This window comes from Oncorhynchus masou, chromosome 17 (assembly GCF_036934945.1).
Source record: "Oncorhynchus masou masou isolate Uvic2021 chromosome 17, UVic_Omas_1.1, whole genome shotgun sequence".
NCBI lineage: Eukaryota > Metazoa > Chordata > Actinopteri > Salmoniformes > Salmonidae > Oncorhynchus > Oncorhynchus masou.
Genome location: NC_088228.1, coordinates 36,762,332 through 36,787,484, shown reverse-complemented (window position 1 = coordinate 36,787,484; position 25,153 = coordinate 36,762,332). Strand labels below are relative to the sequence as shown.

At 41.9% G+C, this 25,153-nt stretch overlaps 4 protein-coding genes across 5 annotated transcripts; 2 read left to right on the top strand and 2 right to left on the bottom strand.

Moving 5' to 3' along the window:
* The first annotated feature begins 3,168 nt into the window (after window positions 1-3,168).
* Window positions 3,169-4,990, top strand: LOC135558959 (C-C motif chemokine 3-like). Its single transcript, XM_064993209.1, has 4 exons — window positions 3,169-3,359; window positions 3,616-3,733; window positions 4,078-4,155; window positions 4,691-4,990. Exons 1-4 carry the CDS (start codon window positions 3,284-3,286, stop codon window positions 4,839-4,841), a joined length of 423 nt encoding a protein of 140 aa, XP_064849281.1. The 5' UTR covers window positions 3,169-3,283; the 3' UTR covers window positions 4,842-4,990.
* Window positions 4,991-5,210: 220 nt separating this feature from the next.
* On the bottom strand, window positions 5,211-11,362 carry si:ch211-122l24.6 (uncharacterized protein LOC557261 homolog). Of its 2 annotated transcripts, XM_064993205.1 has the most exons (6): window positions 10,954-11,359; window positions 10,621-10,723; window positions 10,417-10,527; window positions 5,992-6,133; window positions 5,648-5,762; window positions 5,211-5,476 (listed from the first exon to the last, which is right to left on the bottom strand). In XM_064993205.1, the coding sequence occupies exons 2-6, from the start codon at window positions 10,688-10,690 to the stop codon at window positions 5,336-5,338; spliced, it is 579 nt and encodes a 192-aa protein (XP_064849277.1). In that variant the 5' UTR covers window positions 10,691-10,723; window positions 10,954-11,359; the 3' UTR covers window positions 5,211-5,335. The 2 variants fall into 2 exon arrangements, with proteins under 2 accessions (XP_064849277.1, XP_064849279.1); XM_064993207.1 differs by lacking the exon at window positions 10,417-10,527 and having other exon boundaries at window positions 10,954-11,362.
* Window positions 11,363-11,506: 144 nt separating this feature from the next.
* Window positions 11,507-12,991, bottom strand: LOC135558958 (C-C motif chemokine 4-like). Its single transcript, XM_064993208.1, has 4 exons — window positions 12,829-12,991; window positions 12,421-12,532; window positions 12,196-12,273; window positions 11,507-11,950 (listed from the first exon to the last, which is right to left on the bottom strand). The coding sequence occupies exons 1-4, from the start codon at window positions 12,902-12,904 to the stop codon at window positions 11,887-11,889; spliced, it is 330 nt and encodes a 109-aa protein (XP_064849280.1). The 5' UTR covers window positions 12,905-12,991; the 3' UTR covers window positions 11,507-11,886.
* Window positions 12,992-21,165: 8,174 nt separating this feature from the next.
* On the top strand, window positions 21,166-22,730 carry LOC135558216 (C-C motif chemokine 17-like). The gene is made up of 3 exons (XM_064991944.1): window positions 21,166-21,404; window positions 21,605-21,719; window positions 22,231-22,730. The coding sequence occupies exons 1-3, from the start codon at window positions 21,257-21,259 to the stop codon at window positions 22,478-22,480; spliced, it is 513 nt and encodes a 170-aa protein (XP_064848016.1). The 5' UTR covers window positions 21,166-21,256; the 3' UTR covers window positions 22,481-22,730.
* The last annotated feature ends 2,423 nt before the right edge of the window (window positions 22,731-25,153 follow it).

Sequence of the window (25,153 nt, the reverse complement as noted above, 5' to 3'; positions counted from 1 at the left end):
CTGGCTCACAGTGGAGAAGAGATTAAATTCATCACTACTTGTATTTATGTATTGACATGTTGAATGTACCGAGCTGTCTATTTGAACTACTGGCACACAGCTCGGACACCCATGAATACCCCACAAGACAAGCCACAAGAGGTCTCTTCACAGTCCCCAAGTCCAGAAGAGACTATGGGAGGCACACAGTACTACATAGAGCTGTGACTATATGGCACTTTTTTCCACATCAAGGAACTGATGCAATCAGTAAAATTAGATTTAATAAACAGATTAAATAACACCTTATGGAACAGCGGGGACTGTGAAGCAACACATATAGGCACAGACGCATGCAACACACACACACACACGCACGCACACAAACACACACACACATGATAACATACGCACTATACATGCACATGGATTTTGTACTGTAGATATGTGGTAGTGGTGGAGTAGGGGCCTGAGGGAACACAGTGTGTTGTGAAATCTGTGAATGTGTTATAATGTTTTTAAAATTGTATAAATTGGCTTAATTTTGCTGGACCCCAGGAAGAGCTGCCTAGGCAGCAGCTAATGGGTATATAATGGGTATCCATAATATATACAAATACATTGTCCCAAACTCACACCCACACTGTCACTCCCCCGCTAATATGTTGTTCGATTGGAGTATTACTAAAATACTTTATGTGAAAAACACTTAATGTAGCTGATCCAAAATCAATAGGCTACTTCTCAGAAATCTGTATGTGGATGGCTTTTCAATAGCAGCTGCATATATATTGCATATATATATATATATATATAATTGCTCTTAAATACAAGTAAAACTAAATGCATGCTCTTCAACCGATCGCTGCCCGCCTGTCCAACATCACTACTCTGGACGGCTCTGACTTAGAATACGTGGACAACTACAAATACTTAGGTGTCTGGTTAGACTGTAAACTCTCCTTCCAGACCCATATCAAATATCTCCAATCCAAAGTTAAATCTAGAATTGGCTTCCTATTTCGCAACAAAGCATCCTTCACTCATGCTGCCAAACATACCCTTGTAAAACTGACCATCCTACCAATCCTCGACTTTGGCGATGTCATTTACAAAATAGCCTCCAATACCCTACTCAACAAATTGGATGCAGTCTATCACAGTGCAATACGTTTTGTCACCAAAGCCCCATATACTACCCACCATTGCGACCTGTACGCTCTCGTTGGCTGGCCCTCGCTTCATACTCGTCGCCAAACCCACTGGCTCCATGTCATCTACAAGACCCTGCTAGGTAAAGTCCCCCCTTATCTCAGCTCGCTGGTCACCATAGCATCTCCCACCTGTAGCATACACTCCAGCAGGTATATCTCTCTAGTCACCCCCAAAACCAATTCTTTCTTTGGCCGCCTCTCCTTCCAGTTCTCTGCTGCCAATGAACGAACTACAAAAATCTCTGAAACTGAAAACACTTATCTCAATCACTAGCTTTAAGCACCAACTGTCAGAACAGCTCACAGATTACTGCACCTGTACATAGCCCACCTATATTTTAGCCCAATCAACTACCTCTTTCCCTACTGTATTTAATTAATTATTTTTATTTCTACTTTGCACATTCTTCCATTGCAAATCTACCATTCCAGTGTTTTACTTGCTATATTGTATTTACTTTGCCACCATGGCCTTTTTTTGCCTTTACCTCCCTTATCTCACCTCATTTGCTCACATCGTATATAGACTTGTTTATACTGTATTATTGACTGTATGTTTGTTTTACTCCATGTGTAACTCTGTGTCGTTGTATGTGTCAAACTGCGTTGCTTTATCCTGGCCAGGTCGCAATTGTAAATGAGAACTTGTCCTTAACTTGCCTACCTGGTTAAAAAAAGGTGAAATAAATAAATAAAAATAAAATATTGGAAAGTTTAAAGTGGATTAAATGACAAAAAAGCATTTGAAAATTGTCATAGTTACCACAGAAGTAGCAAATGCTGAGTTCTATTAAACTATTATTGATTTGAGCTTTTATCAATTGATTTGAAGCTATTAAGCCATATTCAACTGTTCAAAAATGTACTTGAGACATGCACTGATCTTCGGTAGTTAGGTCACATATATTTTCTTTCATAGTGCTGCACCAGATTCTGGGCTCAATCGAACCCACATAGTTGTATTTACCCACTAGCTATTTTTCTCATGGCATTTGTTATTGAGACTAATGTTCAGTGCTGCATGACAACACAATAATAGCATTTATTTTATCTAGGTCAGGTGATCTGGGTTTGATCTTGTCAGCTTTCTGCAGGAACCACTAAATAGGTCACGGTACAGACAAGGGTTTTTTGACAACCTGCTATTGTTTCATAACTTCACCACAAACACTCTCATACAGGGGAGGCTGCCTCATAATAATGGCTGGAACAGAACGGCATCAAACCGGAAACCATGTGTTTGATACCATTCCACCTACTCCGCTCCAGCCATCACCACAAGCCTGTTCTCTCCAATGTTTTTATTTCAATTTAACCTTTATTTAACAGGGCATGTCAGTTAAGAACAAATTCTGATTTACAACGATGGCCAACTGGGGAACAGTGGGTTAACTGCCTTGTTCAGAACAACAGATGTTTTACCTCGTCACCTCAGGGATTTGATTCAGCAACCTTTTGGTTACTGGCCCAACACTCCAACCACCTAGGCTACCTGCCACACTAAGGTGTCACCAACCTCCTGTGCTCTCATAATATTATTACTGACTATTCTGAGCTTGTAAAAGATGCTCGACTCATGAATGTTAGAGTTTGAATATCAGACATGATAGCCAAACACCTTTTTATGTGCGCATGTGGGGTGATGTTGCTCTGTTTGGGAAAAGTCGAGGGGAGCCTGAGTTGGCCTTGAGCATGCATCAGTCCGTAGATTTGTACGGTCACTACTGTATGCATATCAGTCAAAACACACACCATTCAAGCACCATTAGGTGTGGACCTATGATATGACCTTAACCAGGTTATACGACCGAGAACAAATTAGCATACAGCGACAACCAGTGCAACAACTGATATAGGCCCGAACTAAACGGGTCATGTGACCAGGCAATGTTCGCATCTCTGTCAGCCATCATGCAGAGATGGGCTTCCTGTCCTCAATATAGAAACCACAGGTTAGGAGTGAAGGACATGATTGACATGTATCAGAATCGTCAAACAAACACACACTCACATGCACACACCTGTTTGTAGGGGTATATAGGATCAGTCCGTAGGCGTGTTTGGTGTATCTTCTCTAGTCTACCATCACCATGGCTCCCACATACCTGGAGACAATCCTGCTTCTCTGCTGTGTTGTGACCATGTTCAGTTCAACCTCAGCTGCATGTAAGTTTACCTGGTAACCAATTTACCCGTTTAAGAGTTTTGCTCATGTACATGTACCACTTTTTTGTTTTACCAAGGTCTAGCTGTGAGACCTGACAACTCTGTTTTGGGGTCATGTTTGGTTAGGTTAGATCAGATTAGAAGACTAGCATTGTAGTTCTCAGAATATATTAGTGAAATGAACATTTGACATTCATGTTCTTGTGGTCTGCATGTGTGTGTGGCATGTGGCTGACTGATGTTTGTGCGTGTTCAGACGGTCCTAGGAGACTTTACTGCTGTGTGGAGTACCAGGAGAAGCCTGTACCCGACCAGCAGATAAAAGGCTACAAACTACAGAGCTCCAAGGAGGTGTGCAACATCGACGCTATCATGTAAGCCCTGAACAAAGTATACACACACACACACCTTTACCAGTCTTAGAATGTATGCTCATATTTTGTCATCTCTATGGGGTTAAGGGTATAAGCTACAGTCCTTAATTGAAACAATAACAAAGCATGACCCCGCCTCTGCTTTGGTAAAAAGCTGAGGTATGGGCCTGCAGAAATATAACCACTCTCAAATTCATAGACAGAGCTATGGATGCAAGGACTGACCATCCACAATTTAAAAAGGTTGTTCTATTAACCATGTTGAGGCTATATCGTTTTAGTTTGACATAGTTTGCAAACGTTGGCGTCAAACACGCTTATGTATGGTGTGTTTTCTGTCGTAGCTTCTACACCTTGAAGAACAAAAAGGTGTGCGCCACAGTTAAGGACGAATGGGTGAGGAAGGCTCTGGCTCGTCTCAGGTACTCAAACACACTTCTCTTAAGACCACACATGCTTGCTGCCTTTCAACTGGAACACCAGTGTTACACTAGTGTGTACTCCTTGATGTTACACTAAGGATATTGTGTTTTCATTGCTAGTGTTGACAGTGAGGACTTGTGAAGAACAGAATCAACAACCTCTGCACAATCACAACAGTTGCTTTGTGAGGTGTTAAAGTTCACAGTTAGCCAGTGGTATGTAAATGTCAGCTGAAAAGTACCAGTGTCCTGGCTTTGGCCCCGAGTGAGAGCAGGACAGCCGGAGCCATGGCCCAGGGAGACAAATGGTGCCGGCCCTCGTAGATGGCAACAGAAAAGTCTGAGCCTTTTGGGTAAAACACTGCGGTTTCAGAACTACAAAATACACCAAAACCACAAGACTGGATGTCAATTGAACTTGCCGTACAGGTTTTTACCCAGCGTCTTCATGTACAAACGGCTGCCTTCTAAAGAAAGACAATCATGCGAGTCTGCTTCAAAATGTCCTGAGTTTCATGTTCTGTGTCATATGCAGCGCCGAACTGAAGAAGATGTCTAGCAGCAAGACTGTGACGGGAAACCCCCCACCACCACCACCACCATCCCGATCTGAAAGAAACATTCAGCCACAGCAACATTCTCCGACATCACCAGTAATCCCAACATTCAGTAATGTGGTGAAATGATGCAGATATTATTTGAAATATAATGCATTAGGCTCTGATGTTTGCTGTTGTTGATGACTGTAGTACTCTATTCATGCTTAAGCTTACAGGGGTCCTCTGAATCCACAATATAAGCTAGTAAGTCAACGGTTTCAATGAATATTTTTTTTCTACATTTAAAATGTTGAACGTTTGTTTCTTTTAAGGTCGGCAGAAATAAAAATAATTTGAGACAATGCCAGCCTTGATTATTTATTTGAGTCACATTACTGTAGAACTAGAGCTGACAACGGCATGGGCATTAGTTGTGAATGTGACCGAGTTCAACAGTACAGTGCAAAACTAGAACCCATCACGACTTCAAATGATCACCTGAGACAAACCAAGAGGTTGGGGAAAATAACTGTATATTTAATCATTTTGAATTATATAAAGCCAATTTATACAACGTCATTTCCTCAATCTCAGTTAAGGCACAACAAATCCATCATGTCATCAGGAGTGTGTATTTGTGTTTAGAAGACCCCGTAGCACATCTGCTGGAAGGTGTCCATGCGGGCCACTTCACAGATGATGTCACCGGTGGCCGTGTCCTTGTCGTCCGCGCTCTCGAGGGGCTTGGGGACCGGCGTGCCCTGCTTGAGGTCATACATCAGCTGGAGGGGACACAACACAGTTACAACGCAGACCGGTATAATCACAATGTAGGCCGAGACACAAAAGAAAACGGGGACACACTCATCCTCTGTTGTGCAAGACGAGCCAACAAGGTCCGAGTTGGAAGCAGATGCAGAGACTTCCCATCAGCGCCATTACATGTGCTCTACCTGGAGGTACTCCTCGAAGTTGATGGACTTGTAGTTGTCCCTGTCCGCTCTACTAAACATTTCTTTCCTGGCCTCCATAGTTGATGCATCGTTGACCATGTTCAGAGAAGCGCAACTGTCAGGGGGTAGAGGGAGGTAAGTCTGTGCTCGCAGTAGCCACTTTATTCAAGTGTGATGGTTTAAAACCACGATTCACAATAAGACTACTAGTAGACCTACCTCGTTATTGTAGATGGCATTTGTGTGCGTGTGCTGCCACCTACAGCCCCCTAGGCTTGAGCTAAATACCACTGAGTAGCCACGTGACATCAAAAGTCACATCGGCGTGTACTACGTTCACTCACAACTCGCTGAAGTCCAGCAGACGGTCTTTGTTGGTGTCAAAAACCTCAAACTGCCGTCTCAGGTTGAGCAGGTCATCAGCTGTCCAGTGGGGGAACTTGTCCTTCAGATCCAACACACTGGTGTTCCAGTCGTAGCTGTACTCTACACGCAGGCAGACACACACGGGTTACATTTATAAAAACACAGCAGGCCCCCCACAAGTAGTAGATACTTTCTGAACACACTGTACAGATCCTTTTTGACTTCAGATTGGTGATGTAAGTAGAAAAGTTTATAGGCAACATGATGACACAATATCAATTGCTTAAAACGGATCAATATCTTTGGTTTTGTACTGCTGATTTTGTCAACGGGGGGGGGGGTCGCAGGACTTAGAACGCAGATATTATTTGATTTCTCAAATGCCACGGATAATTCGGGGACGGTCTCTCTATAAAAGTCGCTGGCCACACACCAATACACGGATTTGACAATCAAACTCTCTCTTCAACAGCAACCAACCATTGTCACTGTTGATATCCTATGGCGGGTTGTGATTCGTTGAAGTTAACTATCAGAGAAGGTGATTTGTTCCCTCTTACGTGATTGCAGCCTCCCGAAATCAACATCCGCCCATTTCAAAATATAGATAGAAGCCTTCTACAAATTCTGGTCAAACCAACCATGTATAGGTCATTCTAAGTTTCCGTACGGCCTTGATATAACGTACGTTTAACCAGCACATACTACCCAAACGCTTGGTCCGTTCTATTGGTTTCAATGTGTAGTGATACGAGTGATTAACAATGTCACATTACACTTGCCACGTTGGTGACTCACGTCAATCAAAAAGCAAATACTTCAAAGTGTAGCTCGTCTTCCACGTGTTGCCCTCTACCAGTGAAATATAAATGATTCCCAGATTCTGTATGGTTTTTGAGTTGTGCTAGTGAACAGAATGTGCAACCTATCCCCCCCCCCCTCTCGCTCTATTGAAATCAACTTGATATCGATAGGAGTAATTGATAAAACAGTGTTGTGTTTCTCTTTGGTTTTGGCAACCCCCTTATCAAAATTCAACACTGAAATGTAGCTGTCTATCTTCTGCAGGTTGTCCTCTAATCCATGATGTAAAAAAGATATCCAGTTCCCATGTTTTTGTTAGTTTCAACAGCACATACAACCTGATTTCCCCCCTGATCAATGAGTAATATATTGTCACTTGTCAAAACAGGGTTTTTGGTGCGTGTGCAGTTTACAAGGTGCTTGTTAAAAAAATTAAGTAATATGATTACTATTGTTGCACATGTATGTGTTTTTGAATTTGAATGTTTAGATTTTCAATATATCAAACTGTTTCTGCATTGTGGTTATTGATTTGGAACTTCAAAACTGTTGTGACATTAGGCTATTTATTATCGTCTTGTCAACAAGATCAGCAACAGCATAATTTTCAACTAAGGTTTTAGGAATAGAAATTGAATTTAAAAAATGTATTAAATCCAAAAACATGCTGTGATTGACTTATTTGATGATATACCAGAATTCACCAACATGGGTTTGCCCTCCCTATGTTAAGATGGAGCATTTGGCTGTTAAGGCTGTATTTCTTCATTCATTTATAGTCCTTAAAATGTATCTCATCAAATATATATATTTTTCATGATTATTGTATTTATTATATTTGTATTTAACATTTTCTGTGTGTCCCTGATCACTTTCCACCCTGTTACGTTGTAGTAATTCTCATTTAAGAAAACAGCCCCTTCCAACAATGACATCAACTTCAGGAAGTGCCATTATTTTTTGGGTGGGTCATTGCTGTGGGGACTTGCTTCCATTCAGCCACATGAGCATTAGTGAGGTCGGCATTGATGTTGGGCGATTAGGCCTGGCTCACAGTCGGCGTTCCAATTCATTCCAAAGGTGTTTGACGGGGTTGAGGTCAGGGCTCTGTGCAGGCCAGTCAAGTTCTTCCACACCAATCTCTCGACAAACCATTTTGTATATACCTCGCTTTGTGTGCGGGGGAATTGTCATGCTGAAACCGCAAAGGGCCTTCCCCAAAATGTTGCTATGAAGTTGGTGATGGTGAAGCGTGATTCATCACTCCAGAGGCCAATGGCGGCGAGCTTTACAACATTCCAGCCGATGCTTGGCGTTGCGCATGGTAATCTTAGGCTTGTGTGCGGCTGCTCGGCCAAGGAAACCCATTACATGAAGCTCCAGACGAACAGTTTTTGTGCTGACATTACTTACAGAGGCAGTTTGGAACTTGGTAGTGAGTGTTGCAACTGAGCACAGACGATTTTTACAAGCCTCAGCATTCAGTGGTCCCGTTCTGTGAGCTTGTGTGGCCTTACCACTTCGTGGCTGAGCTGTTGTTGCTCCTAGATGTTTCCACTTCACAATAACAGCACTTACAGGTGACCGGGGCAGCTCTAGCAAGGCAGAAATTCAACAAACTGACTTGTTAGAAAGGTGTCATCCTAAGACAGTGTCACGCTTAAAGTCACTAAGCTCTTCAGTAAGGCCATTCTACTGCCAATGTTTGTCAATGGAGATCGCATGGCTGTGTGCTTGATTTTATACACCTGTCAGCAACGGGTGCTGAAATAGCCAAATCCACTAATTTGAAGGGGTGTCCACATACACTATATATACAAAAGTATATACACTCAGTCTGATCTATTTTCCCATGTTTGATGATGGTCTGTTTGTCTAATCCATACAGTTCCACCCTGTTGTTAGGCTAAATTATAGAGAAAAGTAATCCAATTTAACCAGTTAGCATTATGCAATGGCTGTATGGGGTTCATTTTATGCACCTAACAGGGATTTAATATTAGTCAATGACTGTATGGGATTAGTTTTATGCATCTAACAGGGATTTAATATTAGTCAATGACTGTATGGGATTAGTTTTATGCATCTAACAGGGATTTAATATTAGTCAATGACTGTATGGGATTAGTTTTATGCATCTAACAGGGATTTAATATTAGTCAATGGCTGTATGGGATTAGTTTTATGCATCTAACAGGGATTTAATATTAGTCAATGACTGTATGGGATTAGTTTTATGCATCTAACAGGGATTTAATATTAGTCAATGGCTGTATGGGATTAGTTTTATGCATCTAACAGGGATTTAATATTAGTCAATGACTGTATGGGATTAGTTTTATGCACCTAACAGGGATTTAATATTAGTCAATGACTGTATGGGATTAGTTTTATGCACCTAACAGGGATTTAATATTAGTCAATGACTGTATGGGATTAGTTTTATGCACCTAACAGGGATTTAATATTAGTCAATGACTGTATGGGATTAGTTTTATGCACCTAACAGGGATTTAATATTAGTCAATGACTGTATGGGATTAGTTTTATGCACCTAACAGGGATTTAATATTAGTCAATGACTGTATGGGATTAGTTTTATGCACCTAACAGGGATTTAATATTAGTCAATGACTGTATGGGATTAGTTTTATGCACCTAACAGGGATTTAATATTAGTCAATGACTGTATGGGATTAGTTTTATGCACCTAACAGGGATTTAATATTAGTCAATGACTGTATGGGATTAGTTTTATGCATCTAACAGGGATTTAATATTAGTCAATGACTGTATAGGATTAGTTTTATGCATCTAACAGGGATTTAATATTAGTCAATGACTGTATGGGATTAGTTTTATGCATCTAACAGGGATTTAATATTAGTCAATGACTGTATGGGATTAGTTTTATGCACCTAACAGGGATTTAATATTAGTCAATGGCTGTATGGGATTAGTTTTATGCACCTAACAGGGATTTAATATTAGTCAATGACTGTATGGGATTAGTTTTATGCACCTAACAGGGATTTAATATTAGTCAATGGCTGTATGGGATTAGTTTTATGCACCTAACAGGGATTTAATATTAGTCAATGGCTGTATGGGGTTCATTTTATGCACCTAACAGGGATTTAATATTAGTCAATGACTGTATGGGATTAGTTTTATGCACCTAACAGGGATTTAATATTAGTCAATGGCTGTATGGGGTTCATTTTATGCAACTAACAGGGATTTAATATTAGTCAATGACTGTATGGGATTAGTTTTATGCATCTAACAGGGATTTGTGCCGAGTTTGACCAATATGTTTTTCTTGAAAGTCAAACATCTTTTTTTGTATTTAACTAGGCAAGTAAGTTAAGAACAAATTCTTATTTACAATGACCTCCTACCCCGGCCTCCCAACCGATTGAGCGCTGCTCTATGGGACTCACAATCACAGCCAGATGTGAAACAGCCCAGGATCGAACCAGGGTCTGCAGTAAACACCACTAGCACGGAGATGCAGTGCCAAAGACCACCGCGCCACTTGGGAGCCCGAGTATTTCTGATAGGATATTTACAACAAATGTTACGAGGTCCAAACTCACTGTCAAATTTGGCGGACTCCTTGATAGAGCGGATCCTCTGTTGGATCATGTCGTATGTGTAGCTCAGGTTAATCTCATGCATTTCCATAGCAAAATTCATCTCGTCGGAGTCTGGTGAGGCGTTGAGAAACAAGAATGGTACACCAGCCATGCACAGGTTATTCATTCAGCATTTTAGCTACTAACGGTTGTTGACGCCATTACCTTCGTTTAGATCAGGATCCACATAACTTTCTGGCTCTTTCACCAGTGGATATGACAACGACATCCCCATCTTACACACTATGTTACCGTGGGTAGTTTGCACCTGTCAAGAACACAAAAGTACAGTACATTTAGGATAGCAGTTGATTAGCCGCTGGCCAACAGTTCGGCGAGTAACGTTAGCTAGCTAGGTAACGTGACGTTAGCGGTTCCAACTCGTGATTATTTTGCATAATCCTTCGAATAATTTTGCTCGACTTGTTTACCGAATGACACGAACATCTAACGTAGCTAACTAACATCATACAATGCCTCATCAAACCTCCGTGTCACCTCATTTGATAGACAGGCTCCAGGTGAAACGTTAATAATGCCGTTAGCTGGGAAGCAAATGACTAGAAAAGGTCCGTTTGGACCTTCGGATTTTTTTTGAAAGGAAACGTCCGAATGTCGCGTGTCAAGGAGCCAGTGGAGTGCGAGATCGTGCACACATCTAGGAACTTTCTATCCCCCTTCCATCTACACCGGTGCAGCAGGTCACAACATATTTCCACGTGGTTTTCATTTCCGTTTAGGCGTCCACCAAATTGCATCAACTGTAACGCAAACCCTAGGAGCTGATGGAGCTTCGAAGTCAAGTGAGAAATTAAAGAGATGAAATAAGGAAAGGTCCATACATGTTGAATGTATGTAGCTGCAATGCTAAATTGAATCCGCCCGGTGGCGGCAAGAATCTATAAGTAGAGGCGATTCAGCCAAAATCTGGTTCAGAATGAAGAAATGAATGGGAGTGTGAAGCCAACCAACCCATGCAAATGTAGAATGTACAATACGCAGGACTCATGTTTCTAACGAAATGACTAAGGGGATTGATTATACGATGGGATAGCAAAGGATTCAGTTGTTTTATTTGGTATAAATACTTGACATAAATTCTTACATCTCCAGTTTATTTCAACTTGGAAATAGGCTGTTGACCTTTGACTTTACAATGCACATCATATGAATTAACTAAATGTTAATAGCATATAGCAAACTGCAATTCATACAAAGCCATTCAATCTACATATAAAACACCCAATAAATACTTCTACTGGCAATAAATAATAAATACACCAGTTTCTCTCATATTATCTCGATGGCTTTACATGTACCTTCTTTAGCATAAATAATGTAATAGTGTATCCTTTCAATTACAGGTTTAAACAACGCCATCCCTCAAGTTCAGCGAGTGATGATGATGATGATGAGAGTGAAGAGCGTCCTCTATGGGGATGTGGTGGGGGAGTTGGCGGTGGGGACCTGTGTGTCCATTGACTTTCTGGCCATCCTAGAAGAAACAGCAGCAAAAGTAAGCATTTCAACTTTCCACCAACCATTTATTTATTTTACATCTGGTATTTTCTACTAATGGTGCTTGTACAGGTCTTTATGCAAGTCACCTACTCGAGCCAGCCATGAAAGTATGTAACCGGTGAGTATTTCAGGATTAGCCTACAGGGAGTACTACACTATGTACATGAATGAATAGGACTGACTATTGATCACTCATTGGTTATAGTGTTGAGGACTTACTCCAGTTGAAAGAATGCTTTTCGAACCCAGGACTCTTTCCAATAGCTGCAGATGGTCTCTCCGTTGTCAGTCTCGAAGCTGTGCGGAACACAAAATGACAACATTGAGACAGCTGTCCTACTCTTTTGTCCTAACTCATTTGTCTGTCTGGAGGTTGTAAAAGTGGGCCTTAACACATTATGATTTGTGAAGTTCTGTGTTCTGTTGGGATTGAGAGGTTCTTACATGACAGCGTTGACGCAGGGGAGGGCCTTTTTCTGCAGTCTGGCGCCGATGATGGGAACGGTGATCTTCTGCTTGGAGACCGTTGTGCAACAGTTGTGAACCTTGTTGGCGTCTGAAGAGTTAAAGAAGCATATGTGGTTTAGTACAACATGTTTTAACCCACCACCACCACCACCCCGCTCTAATTTCCTCTAGTACAGCAATTTTGTAATAACTGGTTTTATTCCAGAAAATATTGTATTTACAGAGTTTATAAACACAAAAATAGGGCTAATCCAATAACTTTGCCAAAGGGTTACAGATCTCTTGGCATAATCTTAGTTGTTGGATGAACATATGCAGAGTTGTTGGTTCAAGTCCTGCAAGGGCTATACCCCCAAATTCACTACAGTAGCAGACTGTACTTACCAGTGTCAGTGGCTGTTAACGAGAGAATGACAGCGAAGAGAGCGAGGCACGCCATTGGTCCGTAGCACAGCTGCATGGTTGCTATGGTGGTGTTCCCAACTGTGTTCTTGTCTGATTCAGAAGGCTAGAACCGGCTGGAGGAGAGGAGATGACTGATCTTTCTTGACCAGATCCTCAGCTTTTAAACCCTAAAATGAGGAACCTGATTCAGTCCGTCCGGATCTGTTTTTTATTTTTTCAGAGCAAGGATGGGGTTGGCTGGGGTCACGTGGGACGGGGGGACACTCATGGGTGCTTCTGCTTAGTCATACATTTCCTGCAAAGATTGTGTAATTAGGACCATGGTGTGCTTATTGAATGAATCTCTGAAAAAATGATGGTTAGGCCACTGACTAGATGGATTCAGGCCTATGGATTTCTCTACTGTTGGAAAATGTAGAATTTATGTTGGATTTAGGTTAGGGGATGGTTCTTTCATGAGTCTTATAGGGACATTAATTTGCACGGGCCTAGTCCATTGAAATGAAACAAACCCAGGGCTAGGGGTGACTAGATTGTGATTTCCACTGAGCAGCGGTAGGTACTTGGGGTGTGTGTGTGTGTGTGTTTATGCACTACTCAAAATGTGTAGAATAGCAGAGAATTAGCAACTTAACAACCGCACATTTTTCTATACTGCCATACGACACTGTGTGTATTTGTATGTGTATGTGTGGCATGGTGGGGTGGGGTGGGGTGACGGGGGCCACAAGTGAGGATGTCAATAGATATGTTTGGGCATGCTGTGAGGACATGAGATCATGTGCTGGTGACTGCACACATTTCACAGCCCTCCTTCCTCCTCTCCCGCCCTCCCTCCTTCCATCCTTCCTCCCTCCATCCAGATCGGTCCTTTGCGGTCAGAGCAGGAAACTGAAAAGAGGAAGAAAGAGGGAGAGTTTTCCGTTCCCTGAAACCAAGTGCACCAGCCCCAGTCCACACCAATTCGTTGGCCTATATATATATACACAGTGGGGCAAAAAGTATTTAGTCAGCCACCAATTGTGCAAGTTCTCCCACTTAAAAGGATGAGAGAGGCCTGTAATTTTCATCATAGGTATACTTCAACTATGACAGACAAAATGAGAAAAAAAATCCAGAAAAACATATTGTAGGATTTTTAATTAATTTATTTGCAAATTTTGGTGGAAAATAAGTATTTGGTCACCTACAAACAAGCAAGATTTCTGTCCCTCACAGACCTATAACTTCTTCTTTAAGAGGCTCCTCTGTCCTCCACTCGTTACCTGTATTAACGGCACCTGTTTGAACTTGTTATCGGTATAAAAGACACGTGCCCACAACCTCAAACAGTCACACTCCAAAATCCACTATGGCCAAGACCAAAGAGCTGTCAAAGGACACCAGAAACACAATTGTAGACCTGCACCAGGCTGGGAAGACTGCATCTGCAATAGGTAAGCAGCTTGGTTTGAAGAAATCAACTGTGGGAGCAATTATTAGGAAATGGAAGACATACAAGACCACTGATAATCTCCCTCGATCTGGGGCTCCACGTAAGATCTCACCCCGTGGGGTCAAAATGATCACAAGAACGGTGAGCAAAAATCCCAGAACCACACGGGGGGACCTAGTGAATGACCTGCAGAGAGCTGGGACCAAAGTAGCAAAGCCTACCATCAGCAAGGGCATTGAAGATGAAACGTGGCTGGGTCTTTCAGCATGACAATGATCCCAAACACACCGCCCGGGCAACGAAGGAGTGTCTTCGTAAGAAGCATTTCAAGGTCCTGGAGTGGCCTAGCCAGTCTCCAAATCTCAACCCCATAGAAAATCTCTAGAGGAGATCTGCATGAAGGAATGGGCCAAAATACCAGCAACAGTGTGTGAAAACCTTGTGACTTATAGAAAATGTTTGGCCTCTGTCATTGCCAAAAAAAAGGGTATATAACAAAGTATTGAGATAAACTTTTGTTATTGACCAAATACTTATTTTCCACCATAATTTGCAAATAAATTCATTAAAATTCCTACAATGTGATTTTCTGGATTTTCTTTCTCATTTTGTCCGTCATAGTTGAAGTGTACCTATGATGAAAATTACAGGCCTCTCTCATCTTTTTAAGTGGGAGAACTTGCACAATTGGTGGCTGCACTGTATATATAATTTTGCGTTCATTTGCAGTTTTAAAACAAGTTTGCTGCAATTCTACACATCTTGACACGTGGCAGAGAGGGAAATAAGCTGGAGAGAAATGTTTGCAGTTTTTAATTTGATATCTGAGTGAGACTGACTAACAAAATATTTGTTTTCTTAGCCAGGGCAGTAATTTGACCATAATAACAAGTTTAGATAGACTGTCAGTGACTGACATAACAAGAGAAAAACAGCTGATACACAACCATATTAAGGAATTGCACCTTGTGTATTCTACTATTCTAACTCTCAACAGTAAGTTGAGACCCCGACAGAGTAAAAAATAAATAATTCCAATGATCCGAGGGCTTTCAAATGGTCGGCGGGCGGCTAGTTGCTCATCCCTGGACAAGGGGAAGCTTCTTACCACCACCAGCATCTTATCAGGCAGAAAGGTTCACCTCAACAGGGAATATTGATGATGACTTTTTGCAGTGTGCAGACTGCACTCTCCTGTACTTCAGATTGCACTTTTGGCAAAGATAGGAATTGAGCGAAAATATGCCTTTGTGTTTAAAAAGGCAACTCATAGTATATGCAGAAACATATCACCTAAAGCTATTGAGATGCATCCGTCCCATTGATTTCCTTAGAGACAGCTCTGTGTCTGTGTTACATATGAGTTTGGTGTGACAGGAAACAGGTAGATGGTGTGGGTATTGAGTCATGTTTGGACCCATGGGTTGGGTAGTCATGCCTTTCAGGGCACGGGCCTGTCTTCAGACTGCATTGGGCAAGGTGTTTTTTTTGTGTTGTTGTGGTCGTTGAATAGTAGAAACGTTCAGATAAAGTGCACCCTGAAAGGGTGAAAGACAAATTGCCAAATGTCTTGAAATCATATTTGAAAATGCCATTATTCTCTAGTTCTGCATTGTGATTCCCCCTTCATGAAAAGCAGAAGTAGGCCTAGACTTTACCAGCAGTTTGGTCATTCAGATCCGTTTATCTGAATGAAGATGTAATTTAAGCTATTGCGAAAGTCTTACATTTATGAATTACAACAGAAAGAGAGAGTGTAACATCAGAAGTTCTGCTTTTCCCCCATTCATAATCCAGAGTTTGGTCATTGCCAAGTTGTAAGAGCTTGACCTATCCCTTACCTGGGAATGTCATGCTGGGTTTAGTTATCATCTAGGTTTATTTGAACATCTTTGTAAATTCAGCGTACGCTAAAAAAGACATACTGTAATATGTGATGTCGGATGCTGTCTCACAAAGCCTGTGTCAATGACTGATCTTGTCTAATGTTCCTTTGGCTGTGTGAACCTCTCACCTACTTCAGTTTAGGTAACTCTCTATTAATATATAAACTTAGCAAAAAAAGAAACGTCCTCACTGTCAACTGCGTTTATTTTCAGCAAACTTAACATGTGTACATATTTATATGAACATAACAAGATTCAACAACTGAGACATAAACTGAACAAGTTCCACAGTCATGTGACTAACAGAAATGTAATAATGTGTCCCTGAACAAAGGGGGGGTCAAAATCAAAAGTAATCGTCAGTATCTGGTGTGGCCACCAGCTGCATTAAGTCCTGCAGTGCATCTCCTCCTCATGGACTGCACCAGATATGCCAGTTCTTGCTGTGAGATGTCACCCCACTCTTCCACCAAGGCACCTGCAAGTTCCCAGACATTTCTGGGGGGAATGGCCCTAGCCCTAGCCCTCACCCTCCGATCCAACAGGTCCCAGACGTGCTCAATGGGATTGAGATCCGGGCTCTTCGCTGGCCATGGCAGAACACTGACATTGCTTTCTTGCAGGAAATCACTCACAGAAAGAGCAGTATGGCTGGTGGCATTGTTATGCTGGAGGGTCGTGTCAGGATGAGCCTGCCGGAAGGGTACCACATGAGGGAGGAGGATGTCATCCCTGTAACACACAGCGTTGAGATTGCCTGCAATGACAACAAGCTCAGTCCGATGATGTTGTGACACACCGCCCCAGACCATGACGAACCCTCCACCTCCAAATCGATCCCGCTCCAGAGTACAGGCTTCGGTGTAACGCTAATTTCTTTGATGATAAACGTGAATCTAACCATCACCCCTTGTGAGACAAAACCGCGACTCGTCAGTGAAGATAACTTTTTGCCAGTCCTGTCTGGTCCAGCGACAGTGGGTTTGTGTCCATAGGCGATGTCTGGTGAGGACCTGCCTTACAACAGGCCTACAAGCCCTCAGTCCAGTCTCTCTCAGCCTATTGCGGACAGTCTGAACACTGGTTGAGGGATTGTGCGTTCCTGTTGTAACTCAGTCAGTTGTTGTTGCCATCCTGTACCTGTCCTGCAGGTGTGATGTTCGGATGTACCAATCCTGTGTAGGTGTTGTTACACTGGGTCTGCCACTGCGAGGACAATCAGTTGTCCGTCCTGTCTCCCTGTTGCGCTGTCTTAGGCGTCTCACAGTACGGACATTGCAATTTATTGCCCTGGCCACATCTCAGCCCTCATGCCTCCTTGCAGCATGCCTAAGGCACATTCACACAGATTAACATCTGGGCATCTTTCTTTTGGTTTTCATAACAGTAACAGTTCATAACAGTTTTCATAACTGTGACCTTAATTGCCTACTGTCTGTAAGCCGTTAGTGTCTTAATGACCGTTCCACATGTGCATGTTCACTAATTGTTTATGGTTCATTGAACGAGCATGGGAAACGGTGTTTAAACCCTTTACAATTACAATCTGTGAAGTTATTTGGATTTTTACGAATTGTCTTTGATAGACAGAGTTTATGAACCTGAGCTACCCATACGAGTTTATGAACCATACGAGTTTATGAACATCTGCTAAATTGCATATATTATAATATTATGATGATGATGATTATAACATTATTTAATTGATGTCTGTCTAGTTGGGTCCAGTGTCTGTCTAGTTGGGGTCAATTCTAATTCCATTTAAAATTCCACCTAGTATAAAACAAATAGAAGTCATTTTTACATGGATTTACATATTGCAGTATAGCTAACAGTGACATGATCAGCCTGAATGGCTGAAGGAATTGGAATTTGTGTAATTGTTGGGGAATTTAATTGGGAATTGAATTATTGGAATGCACCTAACATTGTAATTGGGAGGAATTGAATCATCACTGAATTCAGAGACTGACCAGGAATTTGAATTGAATTAAATGGAATTTACAATGAGGGGGAATTGAACTAGAATTGCATTTGTGGAATTAACCCCAAACCTGGTTGTGTTATTTACTTCTCTGCCCTTTTCTGACTATCATGTGCAACCTTTCATCAAACCTTTATTACATTCAGTGTCCAGATTGGCTTGGAGTTTAAGTTATCTGTAGATCGGCCTATCTCAGCCCAGAAGATGGCTTAAAGAGAACTAGTTTGGAAATGACTATCTCCATGCTTACCCATTAATTTGCACACAAAAATGTGATGGAGGGAAGGACAACAGAGAGAGAGGGGAAGTGATGGTCAGAGTGTCCACATGCCTCTCCCACCATAGGAATCCCTATACAGACGGAACAGTATATTAAAAATGACTTAGCTAATATATCCTGGAGGCACATTAACATAGACTAGCCCTGAGGCTATACTCTCTTTGTCTCTCAACCTGAGAACAACCCTCGGGCTTGGAACAGAAGTCTCTGTGTGTGTGTGGGCAACGTGCAGTGTGTACTTTTGAACACATGGGCTGTGATAACGGACTACAGTGTTCCAGTCTCTCCTACACACTTATCTCACCTACTGTACATGTTTGTGGTTAGACGACACCTCTGCTCTTTCTCTCACTCTCTGTCTTACTTTCTTTCTCTCTTTCTTTCTCTCTCTCTCTCTCTCTCTCTCTCTCTCTCTCTCTCTCTCTCTCTCTCGTCCTCTTTGTCTTTTGCACAGATCTATGCATACGTGCTCGGCCACTTATATTTCAACTGTCTACATTGTATTATTATTACTTATAATTATTATTATTATTGATGGTGTCTGCCTTATTTGCATGAACCGTACGAATAGGACACACAATCAATCTCTGTCCGCAGCTACTTTAAATGCTTCTTACTGTACAGTGGTTGTGCCGTGACTTATTTCATGCAAACACTGATGGAATGACTGAGTAGACCACCAACACTACCCCTACTTCCTTTCTTGTAAGCCCCTGTATTTTCTTCACCTCTCTCACTCTCTTCCTGTCCCTCCCTCAGCCCCATGTCACACCTAGGCCCTGTGTTAAGAACACTTCATAACACATCATAAACCAGTGGAAAGAGCGCGTGTGTAAATTGTCAGAGAATAGTAGCTCCACTCATCAGATAAAACCCTGACTCAGATCCCACAGCAACAGAAAAGGTATCTCTAATAATAACCAATGATTCATCTGGGCAGTGATAACAATTAATTTCAGATATGACCCCTGCAAACAATAATGAGTTCGTTAGGACGACCCCGTGATGTCACGTAATAGTCGGCCTAAAGTCGTCAGGACGTTGTGTCATGGTTCCCTGGAGGTTTTGTCTAGTTCTCGGTTGGTCCCGGGAATGTCCCCAAGGATGTTTTTAGGACATTCTTGGGACGTTGTGTCATGGTCCCCTGGAGGGCGCCTGAACGTTCTTGGGACGTTGTGTCATGGTTCCCTGGAGGTTTTTGTCTAGTCCCCGGTTCGTCCCGGGGACGTCACCTGATGGTCGCAAAGAGACGTTCTACCAACAAACAAACATTTTACCCAGGGCACACGCACCCTAGTTTCATGACACATCATCCTTGTTTACTGTTGCCAAGCCCATTAAGGCCCAGCAGGAAGTTCAGCACACCCCAAGTCCAGAGGTTGTAAATTCAAACGCATGTGGGGTCATATTGAAAAGTCAGTGTGAAGTGATCATGCCAAATGCAATCATATAGTCACTGATTGAAGATTTTACACTATTTTAGCTGAACATTATAACAGTTACCATATAACCCCCATACCATTTAATTACTTTACTTATAATCGTTTGGGGCACCTGGGACCATCACGTGTCAAACACCTCCAGGGGGCCATGACACAATGTCCCAAGAACGTTAAGGGGACTTTCAGGTGTCTGAAGAACACGTGGCCACAGAAATATCATAATCAGTGGAACGGTGTGTGTGCATGCGTGTGTGTGTGCTATTTAGAGAGGTCTAAACATTCTGTGGTCGGAGAGATGAGTAGCTCTACTCATCAGGTTCAACTTTACCTCAGAACCTGCAGCAACAGAAAATACATCTCGACTACGCAGGATTCATCTGGTCAGTGATGAGCATTACTTTCAGATAATATGACTAGGGGTTTTCCTGGTCAGTTTACCTTCAAAGTGATGGTCACCATGGTGCATAACATCATTATAGGAATCACCACAGTATTTGTATGGCTTCGCAGAATATTTGGAGGAAATATCCTTGCCATCCGACAGATCAGTCTTGGATTGTTCAAACTGGACCTAACCAGTATTTACATGACAAACACTAACATGCTTATTTACTTTTTTGAATTGTTTTTTTGTTGTATTTTTTTGTAATGCATTTATTACCTAGTAAACTGTTTCTAAATCAGTTTAAGGTAAATACATTATAACAGTAATGGGTTTGGCTTGATATTAATTGATTCTACAGGTGTTTTTACTGCTGCAAAGCTTTGATATAAAAATAAAAGGTCATTGGCAACTTCTCATTTTACCCTTGTGGTAACTAACTGACTCACACAGTGACAGGTTGAAGTCTCCATTTTAACAGTGTCTGCCACACTACTGCCACTACTGTGTGAATAGTACAGAATGCACAGTCAGTCAGGGTTAGCGTAGGAATTGTTTGGCGTCCCACTCAAGCCACATCTTCCATTTGGATGTGACGCCTCTGAAAATGTCCTCCCTTGCATTCTCAACCTATCTTGTGGTTAGCCTCAAATGCTACATGGGCCTCTTATTAAACTGTCTCACTAACACTAATACTGAGAGACCAGTCGGGCATGTTATCATGCCATTTCTTAACCAAAACACAGCGCTTCCCTCTGTGTCCACATAGACATGCATTAAACCAGCCTCTCAGTACTACAGTCATAGAACTAGAAATCTATGGCTAGAGTAGTGTCACTCACCACCGCTATGGAAACCCGCTAAGTCACCAGTGATGAGAAAGTGATAGCGGGGGAGAAAGTCCTCATGGTTAGGGGGTTCTGTGGGAGGAAACCTGTCTGTGATGCTCTCTGAGTGTAGGAAAAGTATTTGCATACGGGTATGTGGTGTCTCTGCGTATGAGGTTGGTGGGCTTAAAAAGAGCTACAGTTCTGGTGAGCGTGACACATCTGACTGCAGACAGTGATACAGGCAGAATGAAGGCCCTCCTCGCTCTCCCGGTTCTCTTCGCCACCGCTCTACTGATGTCCACCACTTCTGCTCAAGGTGTGTGTGTGTTCTGTGATCATGCATTTGGTTAGATAGTGTTAGAATCCACTCAAGATGTTTGTTCTTAGCATAGGAAGCAAATTGATGACGATGGAAATTCAAGGGGAAGAAAATGATGTCATGCTTTATAAGTACAGTGGACATGGATGATGGTGATGATGATGAACATGATAATACAACTCTTCTCTCTCTTGTAGCCGGTGGATCAGTAATCTCCTGCTGTTTGGAGATTAAAGGCACTATAGTGCGCCGCAACCTGATCGATTCCTACTACCTACAGGACACAGCCATGTGTAACATAAAGGCAGTGATGTAAGTGCTCATAACATCATTGGCATTGTTGAATTCGATATTAAGAATAGCAAGGTAGGACTGATGGTGTGGTTAGCTAAACTAGCAAGTCTGTTTGTTTGACTACCAAGGCAACTACAGTAGTTATCGAGTAAACTTGCTAGCGACGTCAGTGGATGTTGAACATTGAACACTTTTTACCTGCAAATGAACACATCTCTAGCGGCAAATGTGTTAAATTATAGCCATGGTATAAAAGGCATAATCAACTCGGGGCTCTATGTGTTCTCTGGAAAATAATGCAACTGTGGAAGGTTAGTTTCACTCCGCTAGCGGGTCGTGGAACACACTTTTCACATTGTTCATTTTCCATTAATTATCCCTTACTTATTTCAGCTGTTGTGAATGCAGTATATGAATGCATTCATAATGCATTATACCCAGATAGACAGTTGGTTCATAGAAAGCATGACTGTTTTGAGCGCGTATTGTGACTGGTCTAATAGTGTTTTTGAACCTGTTCTTTCCCCAGGTTTGTCACAGTGAAAGGCCTACGAATCTGCTCTGACACTTCCAACCCCTGGGCACAGAAAACCATGCAGTACCTGAACGAGAAGAACAAGTCTCACACACTGCAAAAACATCACATCACCTCAACTACTACTTCTACTACAACCACCACTATCGCACAACCAGCCAACAACAACCCTCACAAAACAACATTTTCAGCTCGCCACCCCAAAAGTGCTTCTCAATGGTCAACAACTCACCACAAGACGTAGAAGGACATAGAATTTTCCAGTTCCTAGTACAGCCGACTATTGACTTTGAATGTTTGAATATTTTTAATATGCAGCTATTATAACGTTTATGTCACTTTAATGAATATCTTTATATATTTATGAATGATTCAATCGAATTTACTTCCACAGTGAATTTGATGATTGTGGTTGTGTGTTAACTTGCTGGCTATTTGCCAGTATGCCTAAACAATGTATAATGTTTCTTAATAAAATACTAGTTTTAAATGGCCGATTTGTTGTCCTCTGTCATCCAATGTGATAGCCAACATGTGGTGAGGGTTCTGGTGCAAAATGGCTGCCATGCATCACCCTGGTGCGCGCTAGACATTAGCAATGGATGAGTAGCACTTTACAATACTATAAGTGAAAAAAGTGACAGAAAAGCAACGCATTCCAATGATTAAGAGGGGTAAGTTAAGAAAAGCAGGTATTGATGTTAAAGGTGACGTTTTCTGCTGACCTCCAGCTGTGGATATTAGTCACTTTGTTCCACAACTAATGACCTACATGACCCATAAGTTCCATGATCGTCACATCAGGCCATGCTAGAAAGGGCAGATGGATAGACACAAATGTTACACAAATGCTATTAACCCCAAACCTGAACGATAACCTTACCCTGAATTTGACCTCTTACCCTATTTGATAAAGAACAATCTCTACCTAGTACCTACTCATCAAATCTGACCATATTGACACTATTATCCAGTTTATGTAATGTTCGTCATCTTCCTCTGATGAGGGGTAAGAGAGATCGGACCAAATTGCAGCGTGGTATGTGTCCATATTTATTAAAATGAACACGGAAACAACAAAAATAACAAAGAGAAACAACCGAAAACAGTTCTGGTTGGTGCAGACACACAACAGAAAACAATCACCCACGAAACACAATAGAAAACAGGCTCTTTAAATATGTTTCTCAATCAGGGACAACGATTGACAGCTGCCTCTGATTGAGAACCATACCAGGCCAAACACAGAAATAGCAAATCATAGAAAAACGAACATAGACAACCCGCCCAACTCACGCCCTGACCATACTAAAACAAAGACATAACGTGACAGAACGTGACAGTTTAGCATGGCCATCTAGTGACCTCTGTCCTTCAACCATGGAGTCAGAATCAGACAGTGCTTTCTGGAATTAGACTCATTCTAGAATGATCAATTTCAATGGCTCCAGGAGAGAGGGAAAGCTGTGGAGTTGTTTCAAATGTATCCGTGTACACAGTAAAACATGGCTGGAGCTCCGGTGGAGCAACCGATTAGCGCGTGGTGTACACTAACAGTGGTGGTTGATGTTAAATGGGCTACAACATGTGGGAAGAGAGAAAGTTAACGCTGTATCTCTGTTAACCGAAGGGGTTTTGGGGGCTGCTGTGGAGTAGGTATGAGTGTTTGAGGTGTAGCGAATGCTCTAGTATGCCACAGCGGATTTTCCCCTTCCGTCTGTACAGCCACTTACAACACCTCCATTTCTGTTTCCACCTCTGTAAAGTCACATCGTTCTGTGCACTATGAATACTATTTAGTGTGTATGGTTGTGTATAAGTCACACAATGCACAGTATGTTGCTAACTATGAGTTTCTTTGGATAAAAGCATCTGTTAATATTACCATATTATTGTATAATTCCTCATGTGTGTACAGTACCCTCCTTGGGTGTCTTGAAAGGCAGTTAAAGCAAACTGTACCTTCATTTTGACTCTGATTATTCATGAAAAACATTTACATAAAAGCACTCACTTCTGGAGGGTGATTAGAAAACAATCACTTGTTGCTACTACATTGTTGGTAGCGATGATTAGGATTAAATGCCTTTAATGCACTTCTTAAGCGATGTCCTTCTTTTACAATTAGCCCATAAGAGTTTGTTTGAGACTGGGAATGTCTTGTTCTCCAAAGGAATGAGAGGCAGTCTTGATTCGGAGTCAGAGTCATTGGTTTCTACTGTACCTGTATCTGTAGTTTTACTTTGTTGTCATCATCAGTGACATCATTATCCTGTCTCGTTACCAGTGCAGTGAAAAGGTTCCAGTATTCTGTGTTTGTGTAGTGTGTTTGTGTAGTGTATGTATGTATGTATGTATGTATGTATGTATGTATGTATGTATGTATGTATGTATGTATGTATGTATGTATGTATGTATGTGTGTGTGTGTGTGTGTGTGTGTGTGTGTGTGTGTGTGCGTGTGTGTGTGCGTGTGTGTGTGTGCGTGCGTGCGTGCGTGCGTGTGTGTGTAGTCTCTGTGGTTCAGTAAGAAGTGATGGAGAGGCTCTCTGTGGTCTGTCAGTCAGCAGGGGAAAGGTTCAGACTCCTACTGTTGTTCCTTTCTTCACCAGTGTCAGAAGCAGAGGGTCCCACTAGCTGTGGTTAACACATGTTATCCACCATTAGATAAGCTACGTGTGTTAACCCGACACAACCCACAGTGGTGGAAATCCTTCTACATTGAAACTATGCTCCTATCTTTCCTATGGAGACCAGAGAAAGGTTAGCAGGAGACAGAGGCAGCGATAATGAAAAGCAACTCAGTGGTTTAAAGGAAGAAGACAGTGTGAGAACAGGAGCAAACGTTTTCTGTGTGGCACTTTATTATCAGCTAGGCTGTATCACTGTCTACGATAGAGCTCTGTGGCTGAAACAAC

Coding starts and splice junctions, on each gene's coding strand:
- LOC135558959 (XM_064993209.1), top strand. CDS start 3,284: ATGGCTCCCACATACCTGGAGACAATCCTGCTTCTCTGCTGTGTTGTG. Junction 3,734..4,077: donor TGCAACATCGACGCTATCAT/GTAAGCCCTGAA, acceptor TTTCTGTCGTAG/CTTCTACACCTTGAAGAACA. Junction 4,156..4,690: donor AAGGCTCTGGCTCGTCTCAG/GTACTCAAACAC, acceptor TGTCATATGCAG/CGCCGAACTGAAGAAGATGT.
- si:ch211-122l24.6 (XM_064993205.1), bottom strand. CDS start 10,690: ATGGGGATGTCGTTGTCATATCCACTGGTGAAAGAGCCAGAAAGTTAT. Junction 10,528..10,620: donor GGATCCTGATCTAAACGAAG/GTAATGGCGTCA, acceptor ACGCCTCACCAG/ACTCCGACGAGATGAATTTT. Junction 5,477..5,647: donor ACTTCGAGGAGTACCTCCAG/GTAGAGCACATG, acceptor TGTCCCCTCCAG/CTGATGTATGACCTCAAGCA.
- LOC135558958 (XM_064993208.1), bottom strand. CDS start 12,904: ATGCAGCTGTGCTACGGACCAATGGCGTGCCTCGCTCTCTTCGCTGTC. Junction 12,533..12,828: donor GTTAACAGCCACTGACACTG/GTAAGTACAGTC, acceptor TTAACTCTTCAG/ACGCCAACAAGGTTCACAAC. Junction 12,274..12,420: donor CCCTGCGTCAACGCTGTCAT/GTAAGAACCTCT, acceptor TGTTCCGCACAG/CTTCGAGACTGACAACGGAG.
- LOC135558216 (XM_064991944.1), top strand. CDS start 21,257: ATGAGGTTGGTGGGCTTAAAAAGAGCTACAGTTCTGGTGAGCGTGACA. Junction 21,405..21,604: donor GTCCACCACTTCTGCTCAAG/GTGTGTGTGTGT, acceptor TCTCTCTTGTAG/CCGGTGGATCAGTAATCTCC. Junction 21,720..22,230: donor TGTAACATAAAGGCAGTGAT/GTAAGTGCTCAT, acceptor TTCTTTCCCCAG/GTTTGTCACAGTGAAAGGCC.